We start from the raw sequence: 23,379 nt of genomic DNA, 5'->3' as shown, positions 1-23,379 counted from the left end.
AATTGCCTTTTGGAAATAACACCTTTGGGACAACCATGGCCTGGATAATTAAGAATCTCCATAGAGAAGTGGCAAGGTCCTCTTCTAGAAGAAGAGGCTCAGTCTTGTTGGGAAACAAAAAAAACTCCAGGTAAAGGTGGATCAATGTTTTGGCAGGCAAAGAAAAGGGGTAAGTCCACCTTTTCCCTGTTCTAGGCAAGAAGAGGTAAACCCACATTGGAATTGTGGTTTTATGCTGCTTCTCATGCCACCACTGTTTTGTTTTGATTTTTAATCCTAGAGCCGTGTTTCTCAAACTTCACAAGTTCAAGATGTGCGGACTTCAGCTCCAGAACTCCCCAGCCATCATGGGTTATACTTGCCAAGTCGTAAAGTTGGCAAGTCTGAAAAGCACTGCCCTAGTGCATATCTTGGTATAGAAAAATGAGCTTCAATATCATACATAAATAATAACTAAAATATAGTATATAAATAAAAAGACTACACACATATAAGCTGGGAGAAAGGTGAGAAAATTCAATTAATGTTGCACAGCAGCTCCAATCAAACTGGCTATCTCCAGGGTGCAATTCAAGAAAACTAAAAACAGCTGCATGTCTCATTTAATGTGTAGGGACTTGGTTCTCTGTAGCCCTAAGTATAAATGATCATGTTAAGCAAAGCAATCAGTTTTTCCAATTCTGTAAGAATGGCATCACCTTGTATATACAAAAATGGGGTCATATTCCAATACTATATTTTACCAGTGGTAAATTTACTTAATGTAACACTCCCAAATATGGATGAGATTTCAGGTCCATCTTAACTTGAAGTAATCTTATAAGTTAAGTCTACTCAATTGCTGAGAGCATTCTGCATACTCCGCAGGATTTCTCAGCAGGAAGACACTGTTTTGTGTTGGTTAAATAAAATTTTAATCTTTATTCAATGGCCTCAGAAGAATAATCAAAGGGATGCCTAGTGATTCAATGCAATATATCATCATGTTCAATTTACTGGACAAAAAAGTTTATAATTTTAGTTAAGTATTTTTTTTACACCACAGAGAAAATAAATGACTTACCTTCTGAGTAAGCAGTGCTTGTACAACCTGGTTGGCTACCTATAGAAGAAATAAATCATAGCTGATAATTACTTTTCATAGCAATAGCAGTGGACTTATATACCGCTTCATAGGCCTTTCAGGCCTCTCTAAGCGGTTTACAGAGAGTCAGCATATTGCCCCCAACAATCTGGGTCCTCATTTTACCCACCTCGGAAGGATGGAAGGCTGAGTCAACCCTGAGCCGGTGAGATTTGAACCGCTGACCTGCTGATCTAGCAGTAGCCTGCAGTGCTGCATTTAACCACTGCGCCACCTTGGCTTTCATAATTAGGGGGGGGGGGATAAAACTCTCCTAACTTCCATAGAAACAGATTCTATTTTTTTAATTGAAAAAACTTGGTAGTTTTTAAAATGACCCCTCAACACAACATTTCACCCGGCATTTCACTCTGCAAAGTGAAAGGGGTAGAACCAATTCTGACCAGGAGCCAAATTATATATAAATGACTTGCTTTAAAGGAAGAAATAAGCATTTATGTCCTCCATATGGAAAAAGGCAGCCCTGAATGTACCAAAAAGAAAAAAGACAAAAAACAGACCATCTGTTCATGACAGCTAGGTGGCATCGCATGCTCCAGAAAATTAAAATACCTACAGCTCAATCAGAGTAGAATTTTACCATACTTTTTTATGTTGAGTTAAAACAAATGACAAAACTTTGATTTATAGGACTATGTATATAATTAATTTTACTTAATTCTTTATTCAGCTACTAGGGTCATTTTCTGTATTTTCATCTTATTTTTTTAAAATTAAAAATAGTTCCTATTTATCATTAAATTTAAAATTCAAAATCAGAGATAGAATTCTATCACATTTTTATTATGCAATTAATAATATTTTAATGAGCAATATACTACCATTTTATTTTGTTATGAAGCCTTATGCTTTTTGTAAATTTTACTATTTTGAATAAAGTGATTTTTAGAAATGAGATGTCCCTTTCTCTCGCTAATTTTATTTTAAAATTTTGTTTCATGTGAATTAGAATTTAAGAGAGGAATTCAACCTTTTTCTAAATACTTACATTTTTATAGAAGTCAAATGCTTGAAATGATTCACACTCATAAAATGACCGATTCCCTTCCTATCATTTCCAAAACTGTTCTCTAACCTAAGGCACCACAGACAGCAAAGGTCACATAAAATAGCTATCTCTATGATTTAATACAAGACACAGATTAAAACTGTAGTCAGAACTCACAAGAGTATAACTATAACTTTTTAGATAGGAGTGGCATAAAGGAAATATGCTATATTGGGGTTTTTTAAATCTAAAAAATAAGCAAATACTTTAAATATCACAATTAATACTCTACTTTTGGGTTCAGTAAAGGGCCTACATATTCACTGAAACAACACAAACTGATGTAATCAGAGAGGAGAGGGATTAAATACTACAGGAGTTCTACAAATTTTAATAAACCAAGTGTCTCAAATGAAGATACTTAGAATATTGGGAAGAGGGATATAGGGATGGTTTTATTTATAGAATCACTGAATAATTGCCTAACAACACCACGGTAGAGCATTAGACCAGTGGTAGTCAACCTGGTCCCTACCACCCACTAGTGGGCGTTCCAGCTTTCATGGTGGGCGGTAGGCGTTTGCTGTAAGTCTACTTTATAAATTTTATAAAGTAAAGTTACTTCCCTACTTTATAAATCACCATTACTGTGGAACCGGTGGGCGGTCAGAAAATTTTACTACTAACAGAGATACAAAAGTGGGCGGTAGGTATAAAAAGGTTGACTACCCCTGCATTAGACAATATATATGCCAACAAATACATTATTACAAATATCACAAAGTATTATGTAGTATGTGACAGGTTGTTAATACCTTAAAATAAAAATCAAAACTTTTTATTTTTTCATGGTAATTTCCTGTATTTGAGCTGCTTGTTTATTTCTCTATTATTGATAGAGAATTGGGGGGGGGGGTGAGAAGGAAAGAAGACAATAACGAAGGAAAGTTTCTGATGCTGTCAGCTTCCCACAAGAAATTAAATGGGAAAGCCAACAGGAAGTCATTGCTGCTCCCACTGATTTTCAGCCGTGTCTGTGATAATTCTATTTTCTTTTTAGCTCAGAAAATATCTTTGAAGCAACGACCCAAAAGGTCAAGGGTTGTCTAGTAAATAAATAAAACTCATTATAAAGTAAAACAAGTTAGGTGCTGTTTACACTATAGTTGAATTCAAGTACATTATGTATTTTTCCTTGGAGGAAATAGTAGAGATTTACAACTAATTTGAAAGCAATTGTTTCCAGGGATAACTTAAAAAAAAAAGTTAGTCCTTTTAAAAAAAATAATAATTTTATTTATTAGCTTTTTATTCTGCCTTTCTTACTTTATAAGAAACTCAAGGTGGTGAATAAATATAATACTCCTTTTTTACCCACAATGGGATCTAGCCAGCGATTCTGAAAAAAAGACAAATCTGATCTTTCCTTTCTTATTTCTTATCTCAGGTCCCACAATCTTTGGTTGTGTCTTCTTCCCTCTTACTTCTTTCCTTCATGTCAAGGGCTGTCCAGCATTTGACCTCTAGTTCCATTATACGAGGGATGTTAAACCCATGGTGCCACATTTCGTCACATGAAGTATTGTAACTTTTCGCCCCTTTGCTAAAACGGGGAACAGGCATGGCCAGCGCGTGTCGTATCCAAGTTTTCCTTATACTCTTTAGGCAAGACCTAATTTTAACATATATAACAAGGGTTTAAAAAACATATTCTTTTCCATCTACAGTGGAGTCAAAGAGCTTAGCTTGGGCAATAATATTCTTAGACATGCAGGTAACATAACCAGTCTTAAAGTTAATGTTCTGGAGTCTAAGGAAGGCTTGGATGAGGGCTCTGCGTTGGAGGCAGAGAGGGAGGCAGGGCTATCTGGGAGTTATGTGCTGCCTCCGGAGCCTCCAGAATCGACATCAGCAAGGCAGAGGAACAGGGAGAGCTTGTTGCCAGTGCACACATGCGCAGAACTGTCAGAAGGCAAGAACACTTAAGACAAAAGGGGCAACTCGGAAGTAAGGCTTGAAGATAATTGGCCTCTCCCATAAGACATATGGGAGGAGGAGCAAAGGCACATGAGCCTTTGCAGGAAGCAACTTTGTTCGTTCTGATCAATTTAAAGTCTGAAGCTCCATTTTGACTCTGTGCTCTGTGTGGCCTTGCAAAGCTAATTGGCAATTAGGTCTTTAGCAGTGTTTCAAGGAAGATAAAGGTGGGTGCTTATCAGTCTTATCCTGAAAGACTTTGGCAGACTTCTGTCTGACTCTTTACAAACTATTTGTGATTCATTATGGGCTGTGAATGAACATAATTCACAGCTGTTGAAAAAAAAAGAGGGTTTGGGGGACTAAGTATGTGCTTTTTACTGTCTCGGGAAGCCTACGTCAGAACATGTGAAGATCAAAAGTTCAATTTTTCATTTGGCTTGTTTGTTATACTCCTCTAAAATGGTGTCCTCATAATGACCTTTACCATTATCCGGTAAAAAGTTCTATGGCGATTTGCTTATATCCTTTCCAAACTATACCACTTACCAAACAATATCCAACTCTTCTTTGTTAATAACATTTCTGAATAATTCTATTTTTTCCCCAAGGCCACTACAAGGAAAAATGTATATTTGATCATTTTATCTGGCTACCATAATCTCCTCTATTTACTGCAAAATAGATTATGATTAATCTAACCTATGATTTTTTAACCTTTTCAGTTGCCAGGCTTCCTTGGACCATCCCAGACAAATGGCTTTCCAAGCTTTGTTTGAAAACCTATAGGCACAGACAGAGGTGGGTGGCACATGAATTAACAACTGGCTCGCGCAGCACAAAAAATGTGCATGCGTGTCATCTGTGCCCAGCCTTCTGTGCATGCACTTTGCTCATGTGTGTGCCTTGTGCACGTGTGCAGTATCAAAAACAAGGCTAAATAGGAGAACATAGTGCCGGGTCGGGTGGGCAGGCCCATCCACAACTGGCAACTACCAGTTTGCCCAAACTGGTCCGAACCAGCAGCAGCCCACCACTGGGCACGGAGCAGCGACTCCAGGAGGTATAATGAAATTCCTCCTTAATGGTGCCTAGAGGTTTTCAAACAAAACTAGGAGTGCCATTTGTCTGGGATAGTCCAAAGAAGCCTGTACTGGGCAGTAGATTGGATCAGAAGACCCAAGAATCCCTCCCAAACCCATGATTTTACAATTCTAAAGCAGGAGTTTCATTACTTCATATTCTTTAGATCATGGATAGACAAAGACCTCCAATTTTTAATTAGTAGAGACCATAATGTTGGCCTTGATTCCTGAAGATTTGAGGTAGAAGAACTTTTGTTACTTGAAAAAAATAATACAGCAAAATCTGTGCGCAAATCAAACTACCTATGATGGCTACTTTGCAATAATTCTTGTTAACCTAAGAAATTTGCTAATAAGTAAAATGAAACTATGTGAATTAATTTATGATTCAGACATATAGCATTCTACAATAATAGAATGGTTGTCTGAAAGATGGCCAGCTACAGTATATAAATATTTTAAATAAATCAATATAAATAATAACAAAAAACTTGAGATTGAGAATTAAAAGACAACAGAAGCAAGCCAGAAAGCTTTGTTATGGGAGGGAGAAGGACACATTTAACCAAAGAGTAGAATACCAACATTCCATCCATCTCACCTCATCAAGACATCTTTCATACTGCTCTCTCTGATTTTTATTTTCCATAGCAAGTGCGGAATTTTCTGCCTGAAAGACACACAAGCACACAAACAAAAATATAAATTAATTACTGGGTATAGTGAAGAACATAACAACTTAATTATATAGCTAGTCCTCGACAGTTCATTTAGTAACTGTTCAAAGTTACAACAGCACCGAAAAAGGTGACTTTTGATTGTTTTTATGCTTGTGACCATTATACCATCCCCAAGGTCATGTGATCAAAATCTGGACACTTGGCAACTGGTTCAGATTAATGATAATTGTGGTATCCCCTTTTGCAACCTTCTGGAAAGGAAAGCCAATGGGAAGCCATATTTACTTAACAGTTGTGTTATTAATTTAACAACTGCAGTAATTCACTTAACAACTGTGGTAAAAAATGTTGTAAAATGGGGCAAAATGCACTTAACAAATGTCTTGCTTAACAACAGAAATGTTGGACTCAATTGAGGTCATAAATCAAGGACTACCTATATTGTGTATGAAATCTCATAATCTTACAACCGTGTAGGATAATTATTTACAATCTAATGTAAATTTTGGGATTTTTAAAAAAAAACCTCCAAGTATGTGTTGTTGTTCTGAAATAACGCAAATTCTGTTAACTTTATGAAATCACATGCAATTTAGGAGAGCCAGACAGATCTCTGTAATGTCTTCTTGACAGTTACTGACAACAGCCTTTAGTAAAAATACTACAGTGGATATTAGATATATCAATTTTCTTTTATTCAAGCCTTCCAAACTTTAGTGCTAGGAAACCATGAGTCAAGGGCATTGCCTTTCCTCTCTAAATCAGAAAGCTTAGTTTAATATTAACAGATTTACATCTACAATAATAAAAACTGGTTTCCTTTTATCATTCAGATATTGCAGCACTAGGGCAGTCATATTTTCATTTTCATTTTTTTTACTTTTTAGGTTCTTGCAAAACCAATGAAAGCAGCACACATTTCTCTTTCTATATCCACAATATTTTGTTCAGAATAATAGCAGAACAGGTATATAAGCTTTTTTCATTAAAGCAACAACAAAGAAACCTTCGAGACTATAAAACTAAATTAATCAGGACAAACTAGAACAGTGGAGGTGGTTTGATTCGTAATTCCATGAAATCACTGCATCTTGGCACTCCACAAAACCAAGGCAACCTTTTTTTCCAACAGATCTGATTCTAAAAAGCAGAAATCTCTTCTGGCATTGAAAATGCTAGGTCAAGGTTACGGGGTGAAACAACCATAATCATTTCTCTGTCATGATGAGAACAGTGTCATTTCTGAAGCACAAAAAGCTTCTCTGAAAGAAACCCGAGAGTATCATACAGTGCAAATCCCATTCAAGCTCCTGTATATTTTAATAAAAATGTTGCAAAAAATAATAATAGCTAGGTTTAGAATTCATTCAATACATTTACGTACCCCCTTTCCTCTAAGAGCCAAATGTGGGATCAGATTCTGTCCTATATCTAGGACATCTCTCCACACATCAATTATGTAAGGTAGGCCGGGTCACTCATTTGTCAGTCTCTTAGTTCATTTCATGGATGAGGCTGGAATTGAAACTGGATCTTCCTGGAAGCTATTCCAACATATTAACCACTATCTGACATATATTGATGGTGCCCAATCTGATTAAATAAGCATTAGCACTCAGTGAATAAAACTGCTACTAGTAAATAAAGTGTGCCATAACATACAGAAAAATCCTCCTATTCTGGAGGATTACATCTCATTCCCTCTTCTCATCAGTTTTCTATTATTTCTTTTTCTCATTCCCTTTTCTCATCAGTCTTCTACTATTTCCTTCAACATTAAGCCAGCATTTCCAACATAGAGTGACTCCTTAAGTGACCAAAAATTGCCACAATCTTTATATGGTAAAAAGTTAAACAATTCTCTGCAATTCTGAATGTCAAGTTGTTTACAAATTCAAAATAAGAACAGTGAGTTTGGTAGGCGGAAAAGTTTGAACACTTTTGTAACATTAAAAAAAAAAAGCTCCCAAACATTTTTATAGTTAATTTTCATTCTATTTATGTAGTTATTTCACTATTTCTACTCTTGCTTTTGAACTCCTCCCCCTTCCTTTCAGAATTCTTTTAGTTCAGAAATATCTGTAGGTATCATTGTATGCATCGCATATCTTCAATCTTATTCAAGTCTGAGGACTACGAATGCCATTACAAAGCATTCATCTTTCTTTTATGGTTGATCTAAATGAATGTTTCAGATCACTGTCTTGCTGAAACATCCCATCACGGTTAAGCTTTACACTTTTGACTAATTTTTTGGATACAAAATTTTCTTTCAAATAAATTCTGATTCACTGAAACATAATTTGATCTGATGCATTCACCTGTGTATATACAACATTACATAAAATAGTCACATTTTTTAAAAAAAAATATTAACCATCTAATATCCTATTCATGTTCACATACCATGTGTTTACTACTCAAAATGGCCCATCCATTACTTCCAAGGACTTTCAGCAGGCCCTTTCTACAGACATGGCTTAGATGGGCACGTTTTAGCTGGGATAAGCAATCTTCAAATAACTTGTCTCCAAGCTACACCTTGATATTCATCCAAAAAACAGCTGGCGGTCAATGCAATTATCACAATATTAGAGCGTTGTGGCAATAAGAGGCAGTTCTGACTAGCACATGGATAGCCATATCCTTCATTAGAGGTGCTACTTCTGGAAGGTTGTTAAGAAAAGCCCTACTTGAAGAGTGCTTTAGAGTAGTTAATCCATGACATGGCATGATCATGAGTCATTGTTGCCAGCACTTTCTGTTCCAGAAAAATCATGAATACCAAAACAAAAACAAAAAACCATGAAGCTGGGAAAAAGCCCTTCCATCATAAATCCCTCAGATTGGATTGATTGATGACCTTCAACTGCATACTCATGAGAAATATGCCATAACTCATGCCTATATATTTTATCATATTTCCTCTAAATCTACAAGCATGCAATAACATTCACACATTTTTCAAAATCCCACAAAACAAAAATCCAGTCTGGCTAGCAAAAGACCCAATCTACTTCCTAAATCTTGAACACTATAGCTTTTAGTATTCTTTCAATCAAAATTCCACCTGACATCTTCACACTCACGCTTTACGCTTTATTTTGCCTTTCACTTTCTAAATTTCCTTTTTATAGGGAGACAGTAATGCATTCTTCCAAATTACAAGCACACATGGAGCTTCACAAACACATTAAATAAGAAACAGAGCTACTGTGTAAGCAAACCATACCCATATTTTAACACTTTTCCAATTAGACCATCTATATCTGCAATTTTACTGTTTTTCAACGTTCTCACCAGACATGTATTTATGACTTTTTCTTTTTTAATTCTTTTTTAGACTTTAGACCAGGGGTGTCAAATTGGTGGCCTGCAGGTTGGATACATCACGGGCAGGCCACGCCCACTCCAGTTCCGCGAAGAAGAAAAATGTTGTGAAACACCATGTGATGCAACATGACACGTCAAGTTTGACACCTGTGCTTTAGACTTTTATTATCATTTCAAGATATCAGAGTCATATAAATCTCTAAAATGATTCTTCCAGCTTTTCTCACTTCAGTTGGTCAGAGTGGGAAAATTAAAGTCCACGAATGGCTTCTTTGGAAAAAGGGAAATGAAATCCCAGGGAGATTATATTTTCATTCAACAACCAAGATGGGAAGGAGGGAAACAGCTGGCTTCATGCAGGACCCAAGACTGGAAAGCAAAAAATTGCTGATGGAGAAGACTTGGTTTCTGAGGAAGGAAGAACTGGACAGAAGATTTGGAGAAAAGTTATTTCCCAAATGAAGGAAATGCAGATAGTTTAGTTAAGATGATGGAAAAAAAGCAAACAATCCATATTTAGGTGACTACTCATATATTCAACACATTCCTTTCTTTTTACTCTCTCTTAATAAATCCAGAAGCTGGTGAGACGGAGGGAGTGAAACCTGACACCAGGCTAGAAGCCTTGATTGTATGGTACAATAGCAATAACAATAGCACTTAACATTTATATACCACTTCATAGTGCTTTACAGCTCTCTCTAAGCAGTTTACAGAGTCAGCATATTGCTCCCAACAATCTGGGTCCTCATTTTACCCACCTCCGAAGGATGGAAGACTGACTCACTCTTGAGCTGGTCAGGATGTAACTCCAGACTGAGGGCAGATTTAGCCTGCAACACTACATTCTAATCACTGCGCAACCATGGCTCTTTTTACAAAAAAAACCTGTTGCAAATTCTTACTGTAGATAAATGTATATAGAAAAACAAAATAAAAAAGCCCAAACACCTGTCTTATCTTGTTTCTCTATGTCCATTTCATCCTTGTAAACCAAAATATACCTCCACCTCTAAAAAAAAACCAGTCACATTGTGACAAACTTCTTAATGAAGGAACACACCAGTTTCTTCCAAGGGTTGGCCTCCTCCAAGGCCACTGGTACTTCCTGGCTGCACACTGAAGCACAAGATACAGTTCACAGATCATAGAATGACCTGATGATCATTCATCATAGAAAGCACAACATATATTTCATTTGAGGTTGCAGGCCCAAAAGAACCTGTTCATTAGGCAGGACAATGTCTTATTCATTACTTTAGACCCTGTCCTTGTTGTTCAGTCACTAAATTGTGTTTGATTCCTCATTACTCCCTGGATTATAGTATGCCAGCCTCCCTCCACTCCATCCTCCACTTTCCCCCCGAGTTTCCCCAAATTCATGTTCATTGCATCAATGAGGCTATCTAACCACCTCATCCTATGCTATCACCTTCTCCTTTTGCCTTCCATCTTTCTCAACATCAAGGTCTTTTCCAATAAGTCCTTTCTTCTCATCAGGTGGCCAAAGTATTAGAGCTTCAGCTTCAGATACCTTGTCAACAAGGAGCCAATATAATTCTTTCTTGAGAGAATTCTTTATTGGCCAAGTGTTCCAACCACACTTGGCCAATAAAGAATAAAGAATTCTCTCAAGAAAGAATTAAATTTGACTCCTTGTGGACAAGGTCTCTGAAGCTGAAATACTTTGGCCACAAGGAATTTATGCATAACCTCTCAGTGTACATGTAAGCAACAAGTGAGAAATCATTATTATAATCATTAAATACATTCGCCATAAATCATAAGATACAACATTCAGTGATAGTCACAGAATACTAAATAAGCAATCAACATAAATCATACTAGGATTCTAAATAAAATGAAGATTTTAGACCATCTATATATGCAATCTTACAATCTTACTGCAGTCAGAACAATCTTTGGTTTGGCACTGCAACCAAACAAGACAGATACAGACTTCAATAGATAGTTAGAACTGCAGAAAAAGCAATTGCTACCAGCCTGCCTTCCATTGAGGACCTGTATATTGCACGAGCCAGAAAGAGGGCTGTGAAAATCCTTCTAAGCTCATACAAGTTCAATAAAACTAAACTAATTCATTTATCCACATGCACCTGGATGCAAACACAGATGATGAATAATTTACTATCAGTGAAAACAGGAAAAAAACGAAGAATGGAACCAATTCTGGTAATTTACTCACTATGCTGTTCTCATTCAGTAATAAAATAGATTAAGGACACCTAACTGGTTGGGCAGGGAATTCTGGGAGTCCACATGTGTTCAAGAAGCACTGTTCTAGGGGATTGCTTAAATGCAAATAGTCTTTGTATCATATCACATCATTATTCAAACTTCTCTTTTCCATTAAACAACAATTGAAGAAATCAATGATTGCATGGCTAAAAAAATTCAAGGTAGCTTTGTTTCCTGTTACAAATGAAATATTCTTGATCTGCCACACAAAAGTAAATGTTCATCAATTATGTATGGCAATAGAAACTTTCTGGAGAATGATTCAAATAAAACTTTAAATACATTAATAAATGTCTGTTTGGCTAGTGTGTGAATGACTGAAATAGAGATGTATATCTGCTTCATTATCAGTGTGTATCAAAACAGATTACACAAGGACCAATTTAAAGTTTCAGAATAACTGAATAAAGGCAAATCTAAAATATCCATTTTTCCTGGAGGCATAGACCAAACTAAAAAAACCTTTCAAGTCAAAATTAAACCTAGCTTGGGAATCCAAGGATCATACCTTTGTTTATAATCTTCCCATCACGTAATGCCCTTCACTATGAATATAGTGAATATAGTTATGAACAATCAAGATTCACACATTATTTAAGTTTAGGTTGGATGCTTCTCTTTTAGCATTTTTAAAATCTAAGATAGCCAAGTGATTTTTTTTAATGAAATGTCCTTCACTATGAATATAGTGAATATAGTTATGAACAGTCAAGATTCACACATTATTTAAGTTTAGGTTGGATGCTTCTCTTTTAGCATTTTTAAAATCTAAGAAAGCCAAGTGATTTTTTTTAATGAAAAAAAAAAACCTGTGGTTAAAAAGATGAGCTGCATTCCACTGAACAGCACCCAGTTAAGGAACCCGAAAGTACTGTTGCCAGTCTCTTTTAAGAGGTCTTGATAGCACTGCCTCTTGACTCACAAGCACATTGGTGTTCTTGAAAGAATTTTAGTATCTTCACTCATATATAATTACTATTGGAATTGTACCTAAAGCCTTAGAAGGGATGAGGAGCTGAAATCCTCCCAGCAGGCAGCCCTTTCACTCTCAAAAGTTCCCACAGCCCAGGAAAGGATTTCAGCTCCTTTGAATTAGAGAGAAAATCCTTTGGCAGCCTGCAGAAATTGAGTTGAAATCTTTAGATTTCATGCCATCCACCTGCAAGCTTCCCTGTCAGCTTCCCCAGTAACTTTTTCTGGAATCCAGCAAAGAAGATTGCAATGGGGCTCACATGATCACAGGATGTTTGGCAACCAGTTGTAAACATGAGGTGGTAGGCAAGCTTCTGAATAGTGGTCATGTGAATGCAAAGGAGAGGGAGAGACATATGATGATTGCCAGAAGTACTTTATAGGCCATAAAATCGACCCTTTCAATGGTCATTAAATGAGTAAGGTTGAGTACTACCTGTATACAACTATCATGCTTTTTTAAACCTACTGTATCCCATATTTCATTACATTCATCCATATAAAATCGACTTCTAAAGGCATTCCTAATTTTTGGTGCCAAAATGTTATTTATTATATGCTGAGATACTTGATAAGGGAATATTATCAGAAGTATTTAATCAAGCTTATATTACAGTTACACTAAAACCAGGTAAAGATCATTCCCAGTGTTCAATCTCACTGATTAACATTGATACAAAACTCTTAACAGCAGTGCTAGCAAAAAGATTACAGCAAGTGCTATCACTTGTTATTAAAAATAATCAAGCAGGGTTTATAAAAACTTGACAAGCAGCAGACAATATTAGGTTATCTTAGATTAGGTGTAGATTAAATAGACCTGAATAAAAATACCAATTTGTAATCTTATCCTTAAATGCTGAAAAAGTTTTTGACAAAATATATAAGCAATACGTGTTTGCTGTATTAAATATTGTAGGTTTGGACTTCCTTTTAAATTCATAAAATGGAACAAGATGATATATGAATTGCATACATCAATCAAGGAGAGAAGCAACCTAGAACTAAGGATAAATTTCCTGACAATTAGAACAATTAAACAATGGAACGATTTGCCTCCAGAAGTTGTGGATGTTCCAACACAGGAAGTTTTTAAGAAGAGACTGGACAACCATTTGTCTGAAATGGCGTAAGGTTTCCTGCCTGAGCAGGTGGTTGAACTAGAAGACCTCCAAGATCCTTCCCAATTCTATTATTCTGTTCTATTCTGTTCCTTTATAATACTTTAATTGGAGAAAAGTTTGATTACCCTTTTTTACACATCTATTTTGCATTTTTAACTTTGCTAAACATACATTTTGAAGAAGAGTTAACTGTGCATTGTAAAATAAAGGTTAAAAAAAAATCAAACAAGAGATTTCCAAGTCTCTCTCCTATAGAATAATTAGTCTTGATGGTGAAATTAAATTGTTGCTGAGTTTTCTAAAGCAGAAATGTCTCTTGTATTTTCAGGCTTAATTTGATCTTGGACAGAGAATCTTTTCCAGGATGAATCAACATCCAGGTGTTGGAGAAATTGTAACCAATATGTATTCTTATGGAGGTTAATCATGGCAAATTATTTTATGAAATGACTAACATTTGTAAAAACATTGGCTTACTGGATTAAAAAATATTACTACTCTGGATGGCAATGTGAACATATGAAAAGGATAAAAATCATGAAAACACAAATTGATGAGTTGAAAGAGGAGTGGAAAATGTGAACACAGTAAATTGTTCTCATGAATCTAGACAGAAGATAGCTGAATTTACAATGGAAAAGCAAGAAAAGAACTTAGATCTCTATGATAAAGTTTTGTTTAAACTACATGGAGTGTTAACCCACCCAGAAACCTAAAGATAAGGCATCTTCCTACAAGTATACAAAATACAGAAACTTTGTCTGATTTGCTGGAAAAATACTTGCAAGAGACACTTTCATTGCCTCCAGGAATGGATGTGGAAATATACAGTAGGATGCTTATTGGGTTAAATCACATTTGAGGATCCCGAAGAACGCTCCTTACATTACTGTCAAATTTTCCAGGGCTGCTGCTCATGTTGTGGTTTTGAGTGAGGATACTTCATTTAGGTATAAGGAATATAAATTCCAAGTATTCAGTGATATTCCTGAGATACAGATCTTCTTGATGACGGAATTTCCTTTGGCTAAGGTTTTGGCTAAAAAGAAATCTACTAAGTTTTTTTCTTATTTCCTGCTATTTTTTGTCAGTCCATCTCTGATCGGCCCAGGCATGAGGGCAATGACTGATTGTCGTCATTTTGGAAGAATGTTGTTTTGGGAATAATTCTTTATTTTATGTTTGTCTTGCTAGCAGTGCTATTTGTTGAGTCTAGGTACAAATGTTCCAGTGTTAACATTGATTTTATTTCCTGTTTCTACAACAACAAAAGAAAGGATGGAAGAGAAGGGGGAACTTGAGATGGTGAATTAGCTCTCTATGGAAGTCAATTTATGTCTTGTTTATTGTCATTGGTTTAATTCCTTTTGGTGGGAAGAATGTTAGTTGTATATTAGTTACATTCGGTTACAGCTTTTATAGTCTCTGCTAGTATTAATCTCATAATTTTCTGTATTCGTATATAATGCATATACTTATTTGTAATTTAAATATTCCTTGCTTTTGAAAGAGGTTTGTTTATTATGCAGCCTGTAGGTAAGCATATTATATTTAATCCTTTTACATTCTTAGGTTGGAGATACTAAATTGGAATGTGAAAGGGATATGAAATATTATTAAATGTATTTTTATTTAATAATAAATAGATGTAAAGATAATGTTCTACAGTAATATATCTTAAAACTTCATCTTCTTCACTGAATATGTCATAGATTCTTCTTGAGAGCCAGTCTAGTACTTAAGGCATCAGACTAGAAACCAGAAGACTGTGAATTCTAATCCTGCTTTAGGCATGAAATCCGGTTTGGTGACTTTGGCCAGTCATTCTCTCTCAGTCCTAGGAAGGAGGCATGAGTAAACTATTAAAATTCTGCCCCCCAAAAAATCCTGTAGGAACTAATCCAGGCAGTGATCAGGAGTCAAGGGTGACTTGAAGGCAAAAAAAACAAACAAAAAAAAAAACAACAAAAAAAAAAACAGGAGGGAGGCCGGGAGGAAATATTTATTTCTTGCAAGAGGAGGGCTTTTAAAATTATATTAGGGGGAATAGTCTTTCCAAAGAATGTATCTAAAATGAAGGGCATCAGATTTTCTATGCTGAAAGCTATACACCATAATTTTGAGATTTGGCTGCTTATTGACGAAAGGGGTAGCTACAATAATCATATTGAGAAATTGGAAATGTGATATTGTTCCAGATGTCAAGGAATGTTTGTCGGAAAGATGCAATCTGTCTTCTAATCAAAGGATGAACCAATATGTGCTGCTACAGCAGAGATATTGTGATTTTGCAACAATATGTTGTACTAATTTTCCTTTAAAGAGAACCATTCAGAGGATGTTGGGGGTGGCTCAAACCTCTTGGGAGATATGATTTCATAAGATGGGCACCATGACAGAAACATAGGCTGGCTGGGTCCTATCAGATGACATTGTTTTAAAAAGGGACCAGGGCTGCTATTGTTATTTTTATCCGTTCACCACCTTACAGTCATATATACATATTTCTTTATCAGTAAAATGCAACACAAAATGGTTTGTCTGTCTGAAAGGCTCCTGGATTGGGGCTGAAAGGCGAAAGGGAAGCAGTATGCTCCCTCCCATGTTTGGGTAGACTAGGTGATCTGACAGAAGAAAAACAACACTTAATCTTCCCCCTGGTTCAGCTGATAAAGTGAGAACTTGTGGCTTAGAGGTTAATATAAAACTGCCTAATAGGCAAGCAGCCCAAGTTCGAATCCCAGAAGGGTATGGCTAGCTGATGAGAGCTAAATAGCTTGAAATAGATCTATACTAATCTCCCTTTATTTCTTTATCAGTAAAATGTAACACAAAATACAGAGACACAGACAGACACAGAGACACAGACACAGACAGACACAGACAGACACAGATACAGATACACACACACACACACACACACATACTATATACTATAGACTATAGACTATACATATATATGCTGGTCTTCTTGTATTCAGGTCTTTTCCAATGTATGATTACACGGGAAATCTACAATCTTACACGGGAAAAGACCCAAATACAACAACACCATAATACCTATAACCGTGAAAATTATTCTGGATAGCTCTTCGTTATTTCACTGAGTACCACTATGCTCCCCTTATATGTCCGGTATACAACAAAAATCCCCAAAGAGCTGGTAAAAACAAAGAGGTAATTAATCAAAGACAGGGGGAAAACAGAATTTGACCATTGTTGATTGAGCACATCCCCAGATTGTTTTTTTTTTAAAAATAATCTTTATTGGTTATACATTTTTTAAAGACTAAAACATACAAATACAAATACAATTTTAAACATACAACCCCACCCCCCCACCCCCGCGGTGACAGTCATTCACAGCCCAACTTTTTTCCCCTTCCTCATTGTTTAGTCTCTAAGCAGCATCTTCTTGTTACAAAGTTCAGGGATCTATTACAATACCCACGTTCACTTTTAGTTCCCATTGTTAACAACTGCTATTTAACTTTCCCCGTTTTAAGTCCCTGCTGTTCTCCTTGTCGCCCACATATACCATAGATTCCAGCTAAGATAATGTTCTGTTTCTCCTTTGTCCCTCAGCCAACCCATCATTCTGTCCATTTCTGCACATTCATAGATCTTTTTAATTATGGCATCTTCCGACGGTATGGTGTAGATTTCCAAAATTGTGCATAAGTTATTGATTTTAAGGTATAAATCAGTATTTTATAACATTTTTTATAATTACTTCTGCTTAGTTAAAGATTAAAAAATATTCCAAAACAAAGACTAACCTATTTTTATTCAGGTTTTTTGTTTTTAAGGAAGCTAAACTTGCATTTATATATTCAATGGCAAGGCAATAAATCTCAGTGGAGTTGGTAGCCTTTTCAGTAGATACATTTAGGATTATAAAACAATAATGGAAAGCCAAAAAAGGGGCATGTGGTTTCTGTGATTGCTTGATAACCTGCAGAAGCTGGAGAAAGATGAACCTACTCTAATGTTTCAACAAGAAGTGCTTGATATGCATCCCCAAACCTTGCAAAGCATGGTTTTTTTAACCATGCTAAATTACATATCGCTAATAAAAACTATTTTCATTTCTAATCAGTGTAGTACTCCTACCATTAAGGTCAGCATTAGGACAGACAGGACATTTTAAAAACTACCTTTACAGAATGGTATGCAGTGTAAAATAATCAAACTTTGAAAACAGTACAGTTTTAGAAAGTGGATATTTAAATCAAATAAACTTTGTTTTTAAGACTTCCAAAAGGATGGGATATGTTAAACATGTCTGCATTATGGAACCTAAAAATTTTTTTGCTGTTAATTTCTATTTGGTTTATTCTGTTTCAACAGATATTCCTTTAGCTTTTCTTTTCCCAATTATATCTAGTATTTAAAACTAGCTTTGAGAAAGAACACACATTCTGAATATATAACATGGAATGCTTTGAAGCACAAATTAAGTGATTTTTTACCCTGAAATCTCTACTATATTATGCACAATTTTATAAAGCAAAATTGATGCATCTACATTTTAAGTCTGAAAATTTATTTGAAATTACTCAACTAGTGACTCATCTGCATTCTGGCACAGCAGTAATTTAGGTCTGATATTTTGGCTGATTCTTCCTGATCAGCAAGCTGTTTTCATATTATTTTTCCCTCAGTTTGATATATTCCTTAAACACACAATTAAGAAATAAGAAAATGAGAGTCTTACAGCTAATAGTGCATATATTTGCTTATAGAAAATGTGCAGGCAATTTTATCCTAGGGGCTTTAAATAACAACCAAATTGATTTTATGCTGTCTATGCAAGTTTCAGGACTATATTCCCTGTTGATTGTAGAGCAAATCATAAGCATTTATTTGACGTTTTGTAACAGGAAATGAATTGGGAAAGCATCCCCTAAGGATGATAAAGCAACCATTAGAATATATTAAATCACCAGCAGAGCATTTCACCTATCAAAAAAGCCGGAAAAGGTAAAATTGTATTTTTTTTAAATTTGCAGCTTAATTTAAATAATCAGCGATTCTTAATATTCATGTTCACTATGCTGTCTCCGTTATGACATCATGAGTCTATCAGATGTGGAATATTGATAGTTGTTTTAAGAGCTAGCCTATAAACATTCCTGGTTAAAAACAAATTGATAAATGTCTGTTATCCTCTTAGTAAGATTGTCCATGCCAATATTCTAAAAAACTATTTTGTTTTATAAAAACTATTTGTAAAAAGTACATGGCTGAATTGGCCAAGGAATATATATCTTAGACAGCATTACAAGAATCTTCTATCATGCAAGTATAGGTAGTCCTCAGGTTACAGTGGCAATTGGGACTGGGAACTCCATCACTAAGAAACACAGTAATAAAATATGATGTCCCATGACCACATCACCTAGGAACAGCAATTCTTCCAGTCCTGATTGTCACCATTAAATGAGGATCATTTGGATCATTAAATGAGAACCTAACTTGATCACAACTTTCAGCTTCCCACTGTTAGAACTCTGAAGACCCCTCATTCAGCACTTGTCATAATTTTAAAAAGAAGGATTGGCACAGAAAGAGGGAGGAGTTAAAAAGAGCAATCAGCCTAGAATCATTACCTAGCCGCAAACAAAGTCCAACTCCTCCCGCCCCAGTTGCCATTGATCCTTATCTAACTATAACCAGGTGGTTCTGTTATAGTTGACAAGATTGCTATGCAAAGGCTTTCAGCAATATATCAGTTAAACTGAACCTTTACACATGAACATGGTCTTTCATATATGACAATTGCTGAACAAATGGTCGTAACCTGAGAACTATCTGTATAGAAAAAAAAACCCTTTCAATAAATTAAGACAGGCACCATGATATGAAATATTTGACCACATAGGTTTGTTTGTACAATTAGGTAGAGACAGCAGATATTTGAAATTCCTTTATAGCAACACTTCTCTCAAGTGAATTGGGCTGGACTTCATTTGTTAGGTCAGCATTGGGCTTTTGTTAGAAATAATTATACAGAGATGGAAAGTATTTTTCTTTAGGAAATAAAAACCCAACTTATCTAGCAGCGTCATTAGTTCAATTATTGTGCCAAAGTTACAGAAAGGTATAAACGCCAGTCTGTTATATTCTGTAATAATATCTTACATATATTTGATTTATTTGCAAATTATCTCACCTCAAGATTAAGTCTACTAGTAGTATACATTAAAATATTAGAAATAATCTGTTTGAAATATGTCAAACATTTTTTTATATATTGCATATTTTAATATCTCAGATTTTGACTGTAGTTTTAAGTGTCGCTATGGTCTTCTTGGACTCATAATTTGTTTCAATACTTTGCCAGAAAAACACTATTCATTAGTTCGATTTTCTTCTGTTTACTCAGTAGAGAGTACATATCCAAAATAAGCTTTTCCTTGATAATTTATCCAAATGTCAAGCTGGATGATTTTCTCTTCAAATTTTAAGTCATCTCTACTCAAATTTAAGGAGTGCTTATAATAAATGAATTCTGAATCTAAGCAATTTGTAGAAAACAACATAGTTCAGTAGGAGTTGAAATAGGTGCTGTATTGAAAAGTGAGTTTGGCCTATTTTATTTCATACTTGAAATTATTCTTCATATTTCAGTATACAAATGTGGATGTTTTCCATAAATCTTATTACAAGAGTAGAGACATTGTAGTTTTTTTAAAGAGTTTGACATTATCATTTTGTCCTGAGAAGTATTTATATTTACTTAACCTAAATATGGTTATGTTTTTATTAGATTTAGACATGTGTTTCATTTACAATATATACTGTTTTTCTATATTATATTGTTTTTAGATTAATTATTTGCATTTCTTACTTTGCATAAAATATACTGACATATTTTATTTCTATGCTACGGAACTGCATTTTGTGATTACTTTAAGAGAATAATATGGGTTTGCTGGATTATAATCATAAAATTTGGCTATAGAATAAGAACCAATTATATTAATAAAATTTATCTGTGAGTAAACAGATTGGTTTATGCTGCTTCCTGATCATGTATTCCAAACAATTAAATAATAGGATTTTTTTTGCCTTTGCACTTGGCCTTTCACCAAATTGAATTGAACTGCAAAGTAAAGAATAAAGAGAACATTAGATATAATAGTACCAAATTGTTATATATTGTGTTAACCCAATCACCAAAATAAAGAAGTTCTCAATCTTCTTTATTTCAGTTTTGGATCGCTGATAACGACTGCCATCTACTCCTTAAAACCTGTTCCCACTTTGTTATGTAGACCAAGATTATTCAGCCCCCTTTAACATCTCTTACACTCTATATGGAGGAGAAAAGAAGAAATGATCAATGACAAATTAAAGTGCTGTTCATCACCATTTCTCTTTCCCCGGACATAACATATGGTGGATTACATGTTCATAAATCAAAGGAAGGGAAAGACATAAAATCGCTGACCAGGTTTAGTGACTTTTCATTTTGACTTCCATTGTGCTTTCAGTGAAAAAAGAATTCACGGGTGCTTGTAGCATTGTAATTAATGCATTATAGAGATCTATCTACTTCTGAAGCCATTATCTTCAGCTATGGAACTGAGTCAATTCAATACAATTCCCCGCTAAATGAGTGAGTCGTTCAGGCAACAATTAAGATAGCTGAAGATTTGACTGATGTACTTTCAGTAGCGGGAATCTCTGAAACACAGGTAAAAATGATTTCTCTTTTAGAGAAAAAGCTCTTCAAAATAAAGATTTAAAACAGAATGGAGGTTTCCTTTAGATATTGCACCTTTTCAGTAAACTTTTCATTATTGTTCATTACTTTTCTATATGTAATCAATTAAAGAATCTCATGTTACTGGGAATGAAAGAGATTGCTGCTTATAATATGAAAAGTAACTAAATACCTAAGTTATCTGCAGTTATTCAATTTGTGATAGCCACTATGATCCGTTCGGCCTAGGCCACTGTCATGGTTTGACTTGTGTGTATATAGTCACTAATACATATATGGAATCTTTGACCTGCTGGTTGATGTGTAGCTATAATCCCCAACATCGATGAATTCTGGAATAACACTTCAACAACATGCAAAGGATGTCAGATTCCATATCCCTGTTTTTAGAAGTCTTCTTTTCAGTCCAGGTCATGGTATTCCTGCATTTGGAAGAGTGGTTGGAGTGATGTCTTGAGTTGGGATGGATTGGGATTGGACAAGGTGATGGATTGATAGGTGCCTGAGATAGGTTGGACTTTTGGCTTACTGAAGGAAAGCCCGGAAATCTCAGATTCGGGTTTTCCCAGATGTCCCTGTATACCTACTTTAATAAATGGAAGCTTTGAGAAAATGCCTATCTTGGAGTTTCATTGGAGTTGCGGTTTTCAGGAATGCTGACATTCTAAACCATATAGTGTTATGTGGCAATCAACTATGCTCGACAACTCAAAGTAAGAATGTTGGCTTATTTGACAACTGAATTTCATGAATTCGACACATATTGTTATTCATGAATGTGTAAGTGAGGTAAGTCTATAGAAGTATACAGAGACTGGGGAAAATTAAGGTTTCTGAGATGCCATGTTCTTCTATCTAAATAAGTAGTAAACGATAAAAGGACCTAAGAAGAATTCACATAGTTAAAAGAATCAGAGCAATGGGAGATTATTTTAAACTTTTCACTAAATTAACTAGTTTTTATTGATTTTATTCCTTCTTATATACTATGATGAATAAACCATATAATTGGTAGGATTTATTGTTTATTTTGAACAACTGTCATTGGGACAAAGGAATATTCTAAAAAAGAAATGTATGTACAGGACAGGTAAGGAGGGCATTTAAGTGATATTTTAATGTCTTTTCATGATACTATGTATAATTACAATATAATTATAATATAATTGGCATATAATTACAATATAATTTGGCAATCACTGTAATCAGTTAGTAAGGTATCATTACTTTTTCTTTCTACTATTTTCCTGCTAAAAAGCCACCAAATTTGTCAGACCTTAAAACAAAAACACTTGAAAGCCCAGTAACACAACCTTAAATCCCTAAACAAAAGATGTGAAATTTGAAAGGCCAGTTGAAAAGATAAGTAAGGTATTCTATTATTTTACACAGATAAGTAGTCCTTCTGAAAGTGGTTATATTTTCAATAGAAACTTTCTTATAGATGATATTAATCACAGATGTTCAGAACAAATTACTAAGAAGTTTGTATAGCAAGGGCCAAAACTATTTAGAGTCTTGGTGCTCTCTGAGTTGGTTGTTTTCTTGCAAATGTTTCACTGATATGCCCTGATGAAATTGCCTACCTTGGATAATGAAACAGCTACAAGAAAACAACCAAGCTCAGAGAGCACCAAGATTCTAAATGGTTTTGGATCTCTTTGTAATTTTTATTTGTTGTTGTTAGTTGTAAAGTCATGTCTGACGGATTGCGACCCCATGGACCAGGTTTCTCCAGGCCTTCCTGTCCTCTATCATCCTCTGGAGTCCATTTAAGCTCACACCTACTGCTTTGGTGATTCCATCCAGCCACCTCATTCTCTGTTGTCCCCTTCTTTTTTGCCCTTAATCTTTCCCACATTAGGCTCTTCTCCAGTGAGTCCTTCCTTCTCATTAGATGGCCAAAGTATTTGAGTATCTTCAGGATCTGACCTTTTAAAGAGCAGTCAGGGTTGATCTCCTCTAGGACTGACCGGTTTGATCACCTTGCAGTCGAAGGGACTCGCAATTTGTATAGCAAGGGATAAAACCATTTAGAGTCTGTAATCAGAGAGTACCAAGGAGCCCTCATTTCAACCCCAAACT

The 23,379-nt window shown here is 35.2% G+C and overlaps 1 protein-coding gene across 2 annotated transcripts in view; it reads right to left on the bottom strand.

Annotated features, from left to right (window-relative positions):
• Window positions 1-23,379, bottom strand: part of NCKAP5 (NCK associated protein 5) — a 606,853-nt gene that overhangs the window by 163,882 nt on the left and 419,592 nt on the right. For both annotated transcript variants that reach the window (XM_032215483.1, XM_032215475.1), the window contains 2 exons: window positions 5,796-5,864; window positions 1,064-1,102 (listed from right to left, as the gene is read on the bottom strand). In XM_032215483.1, the coding sequence (XP_032071374.1) occupies window positions 1,064-1,102; window positions 5,796-5,864 (108 nt within the window). The remainder of the gene's footprint in view (window positions 1-1,063; window positions 1,103-5,795; window positions 5,865-23,379) is intronic.

The sequence above is a fragment of the Thamnophis elegans genome, chromosome 1 (genome assembly GCF_009769535.1).
Source record: "Thamnophis elegans isolate rThaEle1 chromosome 1, rThaEle1.pri, whole genome shotgun sequence".
In the NCBI taxonomy this organism is placed as follows: domain Eukaryota; kingdom Metazoa; phylum Chordata; class Lepidosauria; order Squamata; family Colubridae; genus Thamnophis; species Thamnophis elegans.
The sequence above is the reverse complement of the archived record's forward strand: the minus strand, read 5'-3'. Positions and strand labels throughout refer to the sequence as shown.